This window comes from Saccopteryx leptura, chromosome 13 (genome assembly GCF_036850995.1).
Source record: "Saccopteryx leptura isolate mSacLep1 chromosome 13, mSacLep1_pri_phased_curated, whole genome shotgun sequence".
Taxonomy (NCBI): Eukaryota; Metazoa; Chordata; class Mammalia; order Chiroptera; family Emballonuridae; genus Saccopteryx; species Saccopteryx leptura.
In genome coordinates this window covers 42,140,092-42,153,196 of record NC_089515.1, presented here as the reverse complement: position 1 = coordinate 42,153,196, position 13,105 = coordinate 42,140,092, and the positions used below count along the sequence as shown (strand labels likewise).

The 13,105-nt window shown below is 52.6% G+C and overlaps 1 protein-coding gene across 7 annotated transcripts in view; it reads left to right on the top strand.

Annotated features, from left to right (window-relative positions):
* ARNT2 (aryl hydrocarbon receptor nuclear translocator 2) overlaps positions 1 to 13,105 on the top strand; it is a 107,956-nt gene that overhangs the window by 72,065 nt on the left and 22,786 nt on the right. For all 7 annotated transcript variants that reach the window (XM_066355530.1, XM_066355528.1, XM_066355527.1 and 4 more), the window contains exons 9-11: positions 7,397 to 7,473; positions 9,308 to 9,442; positions 12,268 to 12,342. In XM_066355530.1, coding sequence (XP_066211627.1) covers positions 7,397 to 7,473; positions 9,308 to 9,442; positions 12,268 to 12,342 — 287 coding nt within the window. The remainder of the gene's footprint in view (positions 1 to 7,396; positions 7,474 to 9,307; positions 9,443 to 12,267; positions 12,343 to 13,105) is intronic.

Sequence of the window (13,105 nt, the reverse complement as noted above, 5' to 3'; positions counted from 1 at the left end):
CGTGCTCTGGTGAGGCCCCGGAGCGCGGGTGGAAGTAGCCCTGTTCACACAAGGAAGTAGTAGACTTGGGTTCTGCCACAGGCCTTCCTCTGCTTTCCGAGTGGGAGAAAGACACGTGCTGGAACCGTATGTGACGCTCTGTGGCAGGTGGGGAAGGTGCCTGGACGGGGGCAGGTGGACCCTGGGGTGGGGCCTTGAGCGCTAAACCTGGGAGTCCGGCTCTGTGCAGAGTCACTGAAAGTCACTGGAGGTCTTGAGAGATTATTCTGGAAGTTGCAGTGAGAGGAGGGGCTGGGATAAGGTGTGAAGGTCAGGGGATCAGAGAGGACCATCCCAGGGGGCAATGAGGACAGAGGCCTTGCAGGAGTCGATGGGGTCAAGTTGGGGCAGTGCTGGGCCAAAACCATAGCTGGGGTTCCAACCCACGGAGACCAAATCCAGTCACTAGATCACCTCCCATTAGTATGGGAATACTTCAGGGCTCTAGATCCATAGTGAGGTTTTAGAAATATGGTCACCATCATTTGATATTTTCCATCTCAGAGGAAGTCGAGCTGCCGTTTGCAGTGAAGTCCATGGCCACCTTCCCTGCGGTTACTGGCCTCCCTGGTCTCCTGCTCCCTTCTCCTGCCGTCCAGCCGGGCTCCCTCCCCATGTCGGTTCCTGTCTTGGTGTCGGGGCGATCCCTTCAAACATTCCTTTCAGGAAGGGCAAGTGGGCATGTTTGGTGCATTCCTCCTGCCGTTTTCGTGCAGCTGCTGGAGAACGCGAGTGAGGGGGTCACCATCCAGACCCTGGGGCGAGTGAGGGGGTCACCATCCAAACCCCGGGCGCTGCTCTGTTGTCACAGGAAGTCTGTGCAGTGGGATGTGTTCCCTCTCCTTTTCCCCACTGTGACTCTCGCAGGTGGTTTTGAGTTCATCCTTGGAATTCAGACATTGGCTCAGGTGTGTCTTAAGGTGAGTCTGTTCCCTGCACTCTACCTGGTGCTGGTTGGGCCCCTCCGTTTGCAGGCTCGAGCCTTTCTTTGCCATGGGGCAATTTGTCTAGATTTTTCCCGAGCGGCTGTTGCTTCCCGGCCTGCTTTGCTCACGCTCAGAAGCGCCGTCCTGATTTCTCAGATCTGTTCTTTCTGCCGCTGAGACCTTGGCTTTCGTTTCCTTATTCTTTTCTTCCAAACCTTTGGAGAATTTCTCAATCCCAATCAGTGTTCCCATTTCATTTGTAGAGAATTTGGCAATGACCTTTCCATCTGAACACATTCCTTGCTTGATAAAAAGTTGTGCCTTTTTCGTAAATACTGTGTCCATACTGTATCACTGAATTTAGATATTTTTCTCCCTTGAATTCTTTCTTACAAAGAAAGTCTTTTATTTTAGTGGGAATAGTTGCTGTGACTCCGTAACTCAGTCGTCTCTTTTTCATACATTTGTGATTGTTTTCCACGTGGCTCACCTTCGAGAGGTCACCGTGTGGTTGTCCCTTGTTGAGAGTTGAGGACAGTTCCATCATTGGTCATGTGGGGTCTTTCTTATAAGACCTTTCAGGCTAAGATAGGGGTGGAAGAGGAATGTTTGGCTTTATTGTTACCGAAGGTGACATTTACTTGTCTGTGCATGAGGCCAGTGGTGGGGTGGGGAGATGACAGAGGTCACAAGCAGACTGAAGGGACACACAAGCATTCTGCCACCAAACCCCTCCTGGAAGGCATGAGGCCGAGGCTTGCTCTCAGGACTCGCCCCCACTCTGTGCTAAGTCCAAGCCACAGTCGCTCTAAGCTCATTGGCTGGCCCACCTGGGGGCCTTTCCCTTCAAACACAGGGAATTGCAACTTCCTTAGCCGCTTTTCCTGAGTCCCGGGTTGTCCACTGCTGGCCTGCTGGTGGTCACCCTCCCTGGTCTGTGGGCTGACCTGTGCTCCTCTCCCCCCAGGCCTTCACTGCTCCAGGGACACATGGGGACAGGTGCTGACTCAGGGTCTCCGTTGGCTCTTTTGAGACAAAGGCACCTTCTGTACTTCAGAGCTCTGCGTTGGACAGTGTTGGGTCGTTTCTTCAGGGTCACCTGCAGGAAACTTGAAATGCAAGATACCTGTAGTGCAGCATTTCTCTGAATACCGTATTTCCCCATGTATAAGAAGCACCTGTTTCGAAAAATTTGGGGTCTAAAAACTGGGTGCGTCTTATACAGTGGTTGTAGTTTTTACTTGCATTTCCCGCCTTTTCTCATGGATGAGGAATTGTATGAATTTTATGATGAATAAAACTTGAATTCAGTAACTTTATGTAGTACATTTGTTTTTTCAAATTTTAGGCCCCAAAATTAAGGTACATCTTATACATGGGGACATACGGTACCTTCCCAGCGCACAGCCCCCAGAGAGGCAGTGAAGGAGGAGTTCATGGTCCACCGTGTGGGACTTGGCCTCCTGGACTCCCCTGCGAGAGCATCCTGCTCCCAAGTCGCGAGTTTAATTCTCTGCAAAGGCCTGTGGTGATGAAACCTCTTTCTCTTTGTGTAAACTATGCTTCCCAAATGTGTTTGGCCAAAGAAACATTTTATTTCCCGCCTAACACTTATTAATATTCCCCAGGGAGGACTTTGGAAGTGTGCTGTGAACAAGTGGCCTGAATTGCTTGCAGCAGAAGGTGGTGGGGTTTTTCTCCGCCTGCATTTGGCGGAATACAGAGAAACTTGTCTTAATTCACATATGAGGCGGCCGGTGCCAGGACAGGCTCCACCCTGCACGCTGCACAGCAGCCCGCTTTCCACCAGTGTCTGCACAGTGCGCACGCGCCCCCTCGTAAGGGGAAGAGGCATTCTGGCGGTTGCTGCGTTCCCTCCCAAACAGCGGTATCTGGTTACCCTACATCTGAGTGTTGTTTCTATTGCTTGGGTTTCTTTAGACTGGCCCAGGAAGAGTGTTTCCAGAGAAAAGGTAATTAAAGAAAGGGCAGAATGAGCTTGTGAAACCGATCAGGGAATTGTTGAAATCTACTAAACTGGCTGGCACGATCCTGTTCCTATTAAAAACCACTTTGATAAACGTCGCTATCCCTGCCAGGAAGTGTCCCCTCCCGAACCACTGCTCCCACCCTGGCGTCCAGCCCTGGCCGCGTGCCCTGCCTCAGAGTGGTGCGCTCTTTCCGTGGCCCTGATGCTGACCACACAGCATCGTGAGGGTCCTTCCCCAGCTGCCGTGAGGGTCCTTCCCCAGCGGCCGTGAGGGTCCTTCCCCAGCGGCCATGAGGGTCCTTCCCCAGCGGCCATGAGGGTCCTTCCCCAGCGGCCATGAGGGTCCTTCCCCAGCGGCCCTGAGGGTCCTTCCCCAGCAGCCATGAGGGTCCTTCCCCAGCAGCCATGAGGGTCCTTCCCCAGCAGCCATGAGGGTCCTTCCCCAGCGGCCGTGAGCCCCTCGGGAGGAACAGCCGGGCCTCGTGCGCTGCTGAGTGCCTGCCCCTCGAGAGGAACAGCCGGGCCTCGTGCGCTGCTGAGTGCCTGCCCCTCGGGAGGAACAGCCGGGCCTCGTGCGCTGCTAAGTGCCTGGTCTTCGCTGAAAGGCAGGCGCTTAGTCGGTGCTCAGAAACTGTGTCACACTTCCTGATCTCATGGCCAAACTCTGACCTGGCATTTGTACCCACAGAATGTCAGAGCCGACGAGGATGCTGCCATTCCCTCGGGCCAGCCCTTCTTCTCTGCAGAGGGCAGCTGAAACCCCTGCATGACTCTGTATCTGTCTCGCTGACCCCGGCATCACCCTCTGCCCTTGACCGCAGCCCAGACCCCACACAGGAGCCTGAGGCCAGGTGGAGCTCAGCTGGCACAGGGGCCAGTGTGGCAGTGGGGCGATGCCACCTGTCTTGACCAGGGCCAAGGATGGCACTCCCAGCATCACAGTGGACACAACACTGAGTGTATTGAGCCCCACATGCCAGGCTCGTGCTGGTGCCTAATAGACACTCTGTCCCCTTATAGAGTGGCGACGATGGCTGTTCCCATTTCACAGTGCCTGTCTGTTCTTAGTCCCGACTCCCCAAGCTCACAGGGAAGGTCTGCGGTCAGTCAGGGGTAGAGGCAGGATTTCTGAGTCAGGACTCCTCCGGGCACTTCAAGGCAAGAGCCCTTCCTCATTATCCAGCCGTTCTGTCCACATAGGCTTGTCTTCTCTCAGTGTTGGTTCTGGACATGATGACCATTCTCCTGTGAAGCACTCGTTCGTGGAACCAGAGAAGTCTTGTCATCACCATTTCAAATATATAAAAAACACGTGCCGGCCCTGGCCGGTTGGCTCAGAGGTAGAGTGTCGGCCTGGCATGCGGGGGACCCGGGTTCGACTCCCGGCCAGGGCACATAGGAGAAGCACCCATTTGCTTCTCCACCCCCACCCCTCCTTCCTCTCTGTCTCTCTCTTCCCTTCCCGCAGCCAAGGCTCCATTGGAGCAAAGATGGCCCAGGTGCTGGGGATGGCTCCTTGGCCTCTGCCCCAGGCGCTAGAGTGGCTCTGGTCGCGGCAGAGCGAAGCCCCGGAGGGGCAGAGCATCGCCCCCTGGTGGGCAGAGCGTTGCCCCTGGTGGGCGTGTCGGGTGGATCCCGGTCGGGCGCATGCGGGAGTCTGTCTGACTGTCTCTCCCCGTTTCCAGCTTCAGAAAAAAAAAAAAAAAAAAACCACGTGCCTTCCGGTATGAGAGGTGACCCACAGCGCTCAGCTGGTGTCTCGCGCCATGTGGCTAGGGCTCTGCAACCTGGAACAGAAAGTTTATTCTTCAGTCAACACACCCATTCTTTGTGTCACAGATCCCTTGCTCCCTGGATGAGCTGCTCTCCCAAACTGGTTCTGAAATGTCCTCTCCAGGGAGGATCCACTAGAATCTCAGATGGAATGAATGGCCCTGAGGTTGGTGACCAGAGAGGGCCTTTGGGATTTTTTTTTTAAAGATTTTATTTATTCAGTTTAGAGAGGAAAGATAAAAAGAGGAGAGAGAAAGAAGGGGGAGGAGCAGGAAGCATCAACTCCCATATGTGCCCTGACCAGGCAAGCCCAGGGTTTCGAACCGGCGACCTCAGCATTCCAGGTCAATGCTCTATCCACTGCGCTACCACCAATCAGGCCACATTTGGGGTTTGTTTTTTTTTTTTGAAAAAGTGCTCAAATATGGCCAGGGCTGTGCTTTGGCAAGATGAAAGTAGCAACAGTGCGCCAGTGTCTTTCAGTCGCCGGTCTGCAGACTGCTGCTGGTCTGCCAGAAACTTCGTGCCGGTCTGCAACAGTTAGCCACCTTGATGTTCTGTGAAGATGATACAGTCGTTCTTCACATACTGGTGTAGACCACGGTCCGGGAAGAGGAAAGAGTGGGGGTGGGGGTGGGCGTGGGGAGAAGACACGTGAGCACCAGTAACAGCAGGCTGTGCTGAGGCAGCGCTGGGGAGGGGCCAGGGGTCCGTGACCAGGGACCTTGGAGAGGAGCTGCCAGAGCACAGAGCCCGCGAGAGGTAGGCGGCATGGGCACAGGTCTCCGTCTGCAAACAGGATAGTTCCCAAGGGCTGAGCAGGAAGGCACTGAGCTGGACACCGGTTCGCTTGAGAAGATTACGAGGGCAGTTGGAGGCTGATCTGGAAGAACATGGAGCAGAGAGGAGCCAGATACAATGCTGGTGAGGGCAGATATTGGAGTAACAGCATAAAGCCCCAAAGCAGGGGCGGTTGACAGGTGGACCGCCTTCTGGATGCCCTCTCTTCACAGGGGGAGGGGGAGGGTAGCCAGAAGCTAGAAACAGGGTGAAGCCATCCAATGGAGCCTGTCATTGTATGTGAAATTTTTATCACCGAAAGCTGAAAATAGCAATCAAATCCCACATGAGAGGATTAGAGGATCAATGTTCTGTTTTCCTTGGAAAACTGCCCGTGGCTTTCCGTGGAAAGGCCCCTGCCCTAGCAGGGAAGGTGACTCAGACTCCAGTCCCGCAGTGGACAGGGGCCTGGACGCCTCTGCCCCCTCCTCTCATTACCGGTGGTCAGATGAGGCCGGGGGGGGTGCTGTCCTACCCCCCCATTCCTTCCTGACGCCCCACTGCGCCTCAGTGTGGCTTCCCTGGGACAGCCAGCCCCTCAGCTGACGCTGCTCACAGATCACGATTTATCAGAAGCGAAGTTCTGTCTTCCGAGTCCAAGTTTATACAGAAAATGTTCATTTACCACTTGAGGCAAGAGGAGATGTGTGTTAATTTTTGTGATTTTGTGGCTGTTTTGGGGAAAGACATTGTATCTCTGCCAAATGTTTTAGAATTAAACTTCCTTCTGCCATCGGGTGTGTTTTCTCTCAATTTGGAGATGGGGGGCTGAGCTCTGGAGTCGGAATTTAAGCCAGCACGCTCCCGTTTCAGGCTTGGTTGGAGAACAAGACACAGCCTGGGAGAACCCCCCGGTGGGGAAGCCCGCGGCCTGTGAGTGCCAGAGCGTCATCCGCCTCCTCTTAGAGAAAATGGTCTTTATTATTGTGGTTTTTGCACAAAGTCACTCTTCATTAAAGAGACTCAGAAGACATATACAATCTTGAAAAAGAAAGTAAAAATTGACCCATAAACTCATTTAAAAAGTTTTTTTAAGATTATGTACTAAAAAGTAAGCGTTTCTTTCTACGCTGGTCTTGTCCCCAAGAACCAGTTGATAACAGCGCAGTGAATCTCATGGTTGTTATTTGATTCTTTGTCAACAGATGAATGAAATATTTACATAACTTGAAATGCCCATCTATAGTTCTTTTTCTTTTTTTTTTTTTAAGTGAGAAGAGGGGCGAAAGACTCCAACATGTGCCCCGACTGGGACCACGCGCCACCCAGCAACCCCCTTCTGGGGCCAATGCTTGAATGAACCGAGCTATCCTCAGTGTGCAGGGTCATTCTCGAACCAATTGAGCCACTGGCTCAATTCCTTCCACGAGTGAGGAAGAGAGAGAAAGGGATGAGTCGGGGGGAGAAGCAGATGGTCGCTTCTCGTGTGTGCCCTGACTGGGGATTGAACCCGAACGTCTGCACGCCAGGCTGACAGTCTGTCCACTGACCCAACCAGCCAGGGCCACAGTTCTCACTGAAATTGCTTTTATAACTGAATGTTTCGGCCAAATCTTGCAAACGCATAAATGAATGTTTTGCATTTCACCTTCCTTAGCTTTCTCTGCATCACCTACAAGTGCAGGTGACTGTGCACCATGAAATTACCAAGATGTTAGGCAAAGAGAGGAGCGGGAAGGGGCCCTGGCTCCTTAGCTGGCGCCCCAGGCCCCAAGTAGTCAGCTGTGGGTCTGTATTTCCGATCGCCTGAGGAAAATCACGGCCACCTTTGCCCCTCTCCTGTTCGCCATGGGCATGTTGTGCGTGACGCCGGCATTCCTCGTTTCAGGCATGACGATCCCCGAAGAGGATGCTGACGTGGGGCAAGGCAGTAAGTACTGCCTCGTGGCGATCGGGAGGCTGCAGGTGAGAAACAGCTCGCAACCTTTTCAGTCTCGTTGAGGGCTCAGTGTAGGAAGAGCAGGAGCCCGCAGGGTCGGGAGCCTCTCCTGAGCTGTGCAGTCAGTGTGGCTCCCTGTCCCACGCGGGGAGGAGGTGAGGCTGAACCTGGAGGCAGAGAGGGGGCTGTGAGCTGTGAGCTGCAGAGTTCTCACCTCATCGGAGCCTGAATCGGTGCCCCCCCCACTGTGCCACTCACTGCAAGGTCAGGTCCTGCTCACATCCCCTTGGATGTTTGCCCATGGTCCGCAGGACAGAGCACAAGCTCGTGGTGCAGCCTCTCTCCTCTTGTCCCCTGCCCTGCCCTGTCCCCAGACCACACACAGCCCCGCCGTGTGCCCGTCCCTCCTGTTCCCTTTCTTCTTTCCAGGTCCTGGTTATTTCCTGTTTACCCCCCTTGAGATCCAGCTAAAACGATCCCTCTATCTGCTTAGTCAAAATTCACAGTCCCGCCCCCACGCTGCTGGCATGGGGCTCATCCCTCAGTTATCATTCTCCACGGTCTGTTTTCCTGTACTCAGTTGAGTACCTGCCCCTTTCCCACAGCTCCTAAAGGGCAGGGACCGTGCCTTTAATGTTGGGGAAACATAAATGTGCCGGCTAATGCGTCTACAGTGCACTGGTTCAGTGCCTGGCACACACGGTCGGGGCCTAGTCAGCTGGGCTCCTCCCTGTCCCTGAGGCACTGAGCACCTCTTCGTATGGATGAGCGGGCCATAGAGACACAGCGCACACACAGGACCCTCGCTTCTCCCGTCCCTGGTTCCCTGGGTCTCCCTGTTTTCAGACAGGTGAATAAGCAGTTTCGATCACATATGACAAACATCGGTTATTCCTTGCAGACGGGTGAAGAAAGACAACTTGGATGAATTTGGTCCACAGATGTTGACAAAATATTTAGATGTTTCTAATTATTTTCCCCAGTTCCTTGGACTCCTTTGCCATCCTTGGTAAAGGGAAGGTGGGAGGAGGGAAGGGTGTTGATGTTTCCCAGCACCGACCACGTGCTGGTATTTAATACGCCATCTCTTAGGAGCCTCACACCCACCCTGTGTGATTACAGGCTTTGGTATTCCCACTGACTGAATAGGAAACAGGCGCAGAGATGGAAGGGCAGTGGCCACTGTCACTGTTAGTCTCAGGTGTGATCCGGGCTGTTAGAACCACTGACTGAATAGGAAACAGGTTCAGAGATGGAAGGACAGTGACCACTGTCACTGTTAGTCCCAGGTGTGATCCGGGCTGTTAGAACCACTGACTGAATAGGAAACAGGTTCAGAGATGGAAGGACAGTGGCCACTGTCACTGTTAGTCCCAGGTGTGATCCAGGCTGTTAGAACCACTGACTGAATAGGAAACAGGCTCAGAGGTGGAAGGGCAGTGGCCACTGTCACTGTTAGTCTCAGGTGTGACCCGGGCTGTTAGAACCACTGACTGAATAGGAAACAGGCTCAGAGATGGAAGGGCAGTGGCCACTGTCACTGTTAGTCTCAGGTGTGACCCGGGCTGTTAGAACCACTGACTGAATAGGAAACAGGCTCAGAGGTGGAAGGGCAGTGACCACTGTCACTGTTAGTCTCAGGTGTGATCCGGGCTGTTATTCCCACTGACTGAATAGGAAACAGGCTCAGAGGTGGAAGGGCAGTGGCCACTGTCACTGTTAGTCCCAGGTGTGACCCGGGCTGTTAGAACATTGTGGACCCATTGTGCTAAGAACATGGAGGATCTGTGAACCTCAGTCCACCTGGTCTCTTCCCATTCTCTGTCTCTGTCAAAACCTCACCATGGCTTCCCACTGCAGGTGACCAGCTCTCCTGTGTGCATGGACATGAGCGGGATGTCGGTGCCCGCCGAGTTCCTGTCCCGGCACAACTCGGACGGGATCATCACCTTCGTGGATCCGAGATGCATCAGTGTGATCGGCTACCAACCCCAGGTAGGTCGTTTTGGGCTCATGGCCGTTGGTAAAGATTTAATTTACTTAAAACATACTCATCTCTGTTGTTGGACATACAGCACAATCATATGTAGGACACACGGCACAAAAAGCCACATCCCTGCCAGGATGGAGCATTGTCCTTCAAAACCAAGAATGGGCAGTGTAGGCAGCCACTCCCCTTAAAGGTCACCCTTCTCTCTTCGCCCTGGCCACTGACTTTTTCTACCTTGAACTTTAATGAACTAGAGTGATGGTGCTCCATGAAAGAGAGTTCATTGTGACGAACACCAGACAGGAAGTCTCCTGCTCGGGAACATACAAGCATATTAATGTGAAAGACTCTCAAACATCTTGAAGTGAAGGTGTCCACTTAGTTCCTACCCCCATCTATCACATACATTTGGAACCCACTTTTATTGGGGGCACATACTCGGGTCTTTTTTTTAAGTGAGAGGAGGGAGATAGACTCCCGCATGCACCCCGACTGGGATCCACCTGGCAACCTCCAGTCTGGGTGCTCAAATCAGCTTAGCTATCCTCAGCGCCCTGGACCAGTGCTTGAACCAGTCAAGCCCCACTGGCTGCAGGAAGGGAAGAGAGAGAGAATGGAGAGGGGGGAAGGAAAGAAGATGATTGCTTCTCCTGTGTGTCTTGACCGGGGATCAAATGTGGGATGTTTGTATGCCAGGCTGACACTCTATCCACTGAACTAACTGGCCAGGTTCATTTACAGGTCTTTGTTCCAGAGCTTTCAAAAACAAATTCCGTGTTATGAGACACTCAAAAGGCAGGAGAAGTTATTTTCAATTAAGATAAAGTGAAGAGGCCTGACCAGGCGGTTGCACAGTGGATAGAGCATTGGACTGGGAGACAGAGGACCCAGGTTCAAAACCCTAAGGTTGCTGGCTTGAGCACAGGCTCATATGGCTTGAGTGTGGGCTCACCAGCTTGAATGCGGGGTCGCTGGCTTGAGCGTGGGATCATAGACAACCCCATGGTTGCTGGCTTGAGCCCAAAGGTTGCTCACTGTGCTGTAGCCCCCCAGTCAAGGTACATATGAGAGAGCAATCAATGAACAGCTAGGGTGCTCAGTGAAGAATTTATGCTTCTTATCTCTCTCCCTTCCTGCCTGTCTATCTCTCTCTCTCTCTGTCACACACACACACACACAAAAAAGATAAAGCAAAGAGGTAAAGTAAGAATATGCTGTGTGAGAGCCCTGTAGCCCTCAGCCTGAAGACAGAACAGTAAAACACATCAGGAAGCAGTCGAGGAAGTGTTAATGTGCATGGAACATTGGGTGATTCCACTGCAATTTTAGGTGTAATGTGGCACATTATGGTGTTGTAAGATAATCTCATATTTTTGAGATCGATGCTTCAGGGAGAAGTGTCATGCTATCAGCTTTTCTCTAGATTTAAAAAGTTCTTTCCTGATAAAAAAGCATTTCAAAAAAAAAGAGAAAGAAAGAAAAAGATCTTTGTTCTGAGGAACAAAGTTTAGGATACATTGATATGGGTATTTTAATTACATGTATACTTTAGAACTAGAAACAGTCCAAATGGAAATACTGTCACCACTCATCATTTTAACATCTCCAGAGTCAGGAGAGGCTTGGACGGAACGAGGGGACAGTGAGTCTGTTTACAAGTGCGCCCTCGCCTGCATCGGGGGTGCGTTTCCAGCAGGCCCATCTCCCCACAGCCCCTCCCCGTCCCCCGAGCATAGAGATGGGTTCTGCAGGGAGGTTAACCCTCCTGCCCGCTGTCGCTGAAGCTGTGGGCTCCCCTCAAGGCTGCTTGTTGATTGGGTCCAGATCAATGAGTTAGTCCAAATCCTCTGCTGTTTAAGATACTTCCAATTGGACCACTTTCCTGTAACTCACTCAGAGTGGCCTCTTGACGGTTTATCTGACTCTGGTTGGCATCACTGTGAAACACACTTCTGTTTTGGGTTAGTGCTGGTCCTTTGACTAAAACAAGGATGGATGAAGGTAGATAGTAAACAAGCATTTAACAAGTACAGTTATTTTTTATTTCCTTTTCCAATTGAGAGGAGAGGAGACAGAAAGACAGACTCCCACACGTGCCCTGACCAGGATCCGCCTGGCACACTCTGTCTGGGGCCGATGCTCTGCCCATTTGGGGCCATGCTTGCAACCAAGCTATTTTTAGCTCCTGAGGCGGAGGCTCCACAGAACCATCCTCAGTGCCTGGGGCCAATGCGTTTGAACCAATCAAGCCATGGCTGCAGGAGGAGAAGAGAGAGAAAGGGGAGGGGGGAGGGGGAGAGAAGCAGATGGTCACTTCTCCTATGTGCCCTGACCAGGAATCAAACCCAGGACATCCACATGCGTGGCTGACGCTCTACCACTGAGCCAACCAGCCAGGGCCAAGTACAGTTATTTTAGACAACAGCATCTCTCTAGCCACAAGAGAGCTGTAGTTTCCATGTTTAGACAATTTCAGTTTCCCTAGGCAATGCATCTGCTCTCATGCCATTGTCTTCTTATGTTTATTAACATATGTTTATTGCAGTTTGCCTGTCTAAGGCAAACAAAACTAAAATTGTGTTCTGACGCTGTAGACCTAGGGCTTCAGCAAAATCAGAAGTCAAGGTTGACAGTGCCAAAGGGACTTGGGATGGGGTCCAGTGGCCAGCTCTGTAGTCATGCCTGGGAGAAATTTGCATCTACTCCCCCCTTAAGATGGGGGGTGAGCTAGAGGTGGGGTGAAGGGGATAGAAATGAACAGTCATCTAAGCATGTTATATAAAGTATAAAAATGGGGTTTGGGATTATTAAAGCACCTCTTTTTGTTTAGGACCTTCTAGGAAAGGACATTCTGGAATTCTGCCACTCTGAGGACCAGAGCCACCTGCGTGAGAGCTTTCAGCAGGTACCACCAGCACCGTTGACGGGGGTGTAGAAGCTGGGTCCACGTGGGTGTTGCCAGCAGGGCATCCACTCCACAACGTGCCAGGTGGTCAGGGCCCCTGCCACGAAGGACCTCGCAGCCTCATGGGGAAAGACAGGCCCATTGGGACGAAATTACTGAGTCACAGAGAAGAGCAGAGGACAGAGAGGGTCCCAGAGTGGGGAAGAGGCAGGGACGGTCTCCCAGGATGGGGGACAGTGAGGATGGGTCCTGAAGGAGGAGTGCAGAAGAAGTGACAGGACATTCTGGACTGAAGGGCAGCACCACACGTGCAAAAGAACATGGTTTGTGGGGAGAACAAGTGTTCCCTGATGACTGCAGCGACATCGGCCGGCTCGTGTGGGGAGAACAGGTGTTCCCTGATGACGGCGGTGACACCGGCCGGCTCGTGGAAGGACGTGGGTGGTGATGAGAGTGGGGCTGGTGAGGCCAGGCTGTGAAGGGCCTCAGGTGCCATGCCAAGGAGTTCAGATTCTCTCCTGCATCATTTTAGTGAGGATCCCTCACGTTTAAGTGGCGTGGTGTTTTTGAAAAGCAGTACTGGCAGCCCAGGTATGCAGAAGAGACAGATGTGGGAGGTAACAGGAACCAAAGGCACACTGTGGGCTGTGCTGAGGCCGGGGTGGGCAGGAGCGGTGGGCATCGCAGGGCGAGGCAGATTGAAGAGGCAGCTGTTGGGTTAGTGGTCTCTGGAGAGAGAGTCGAGGATGCCCGTGAACGGCTG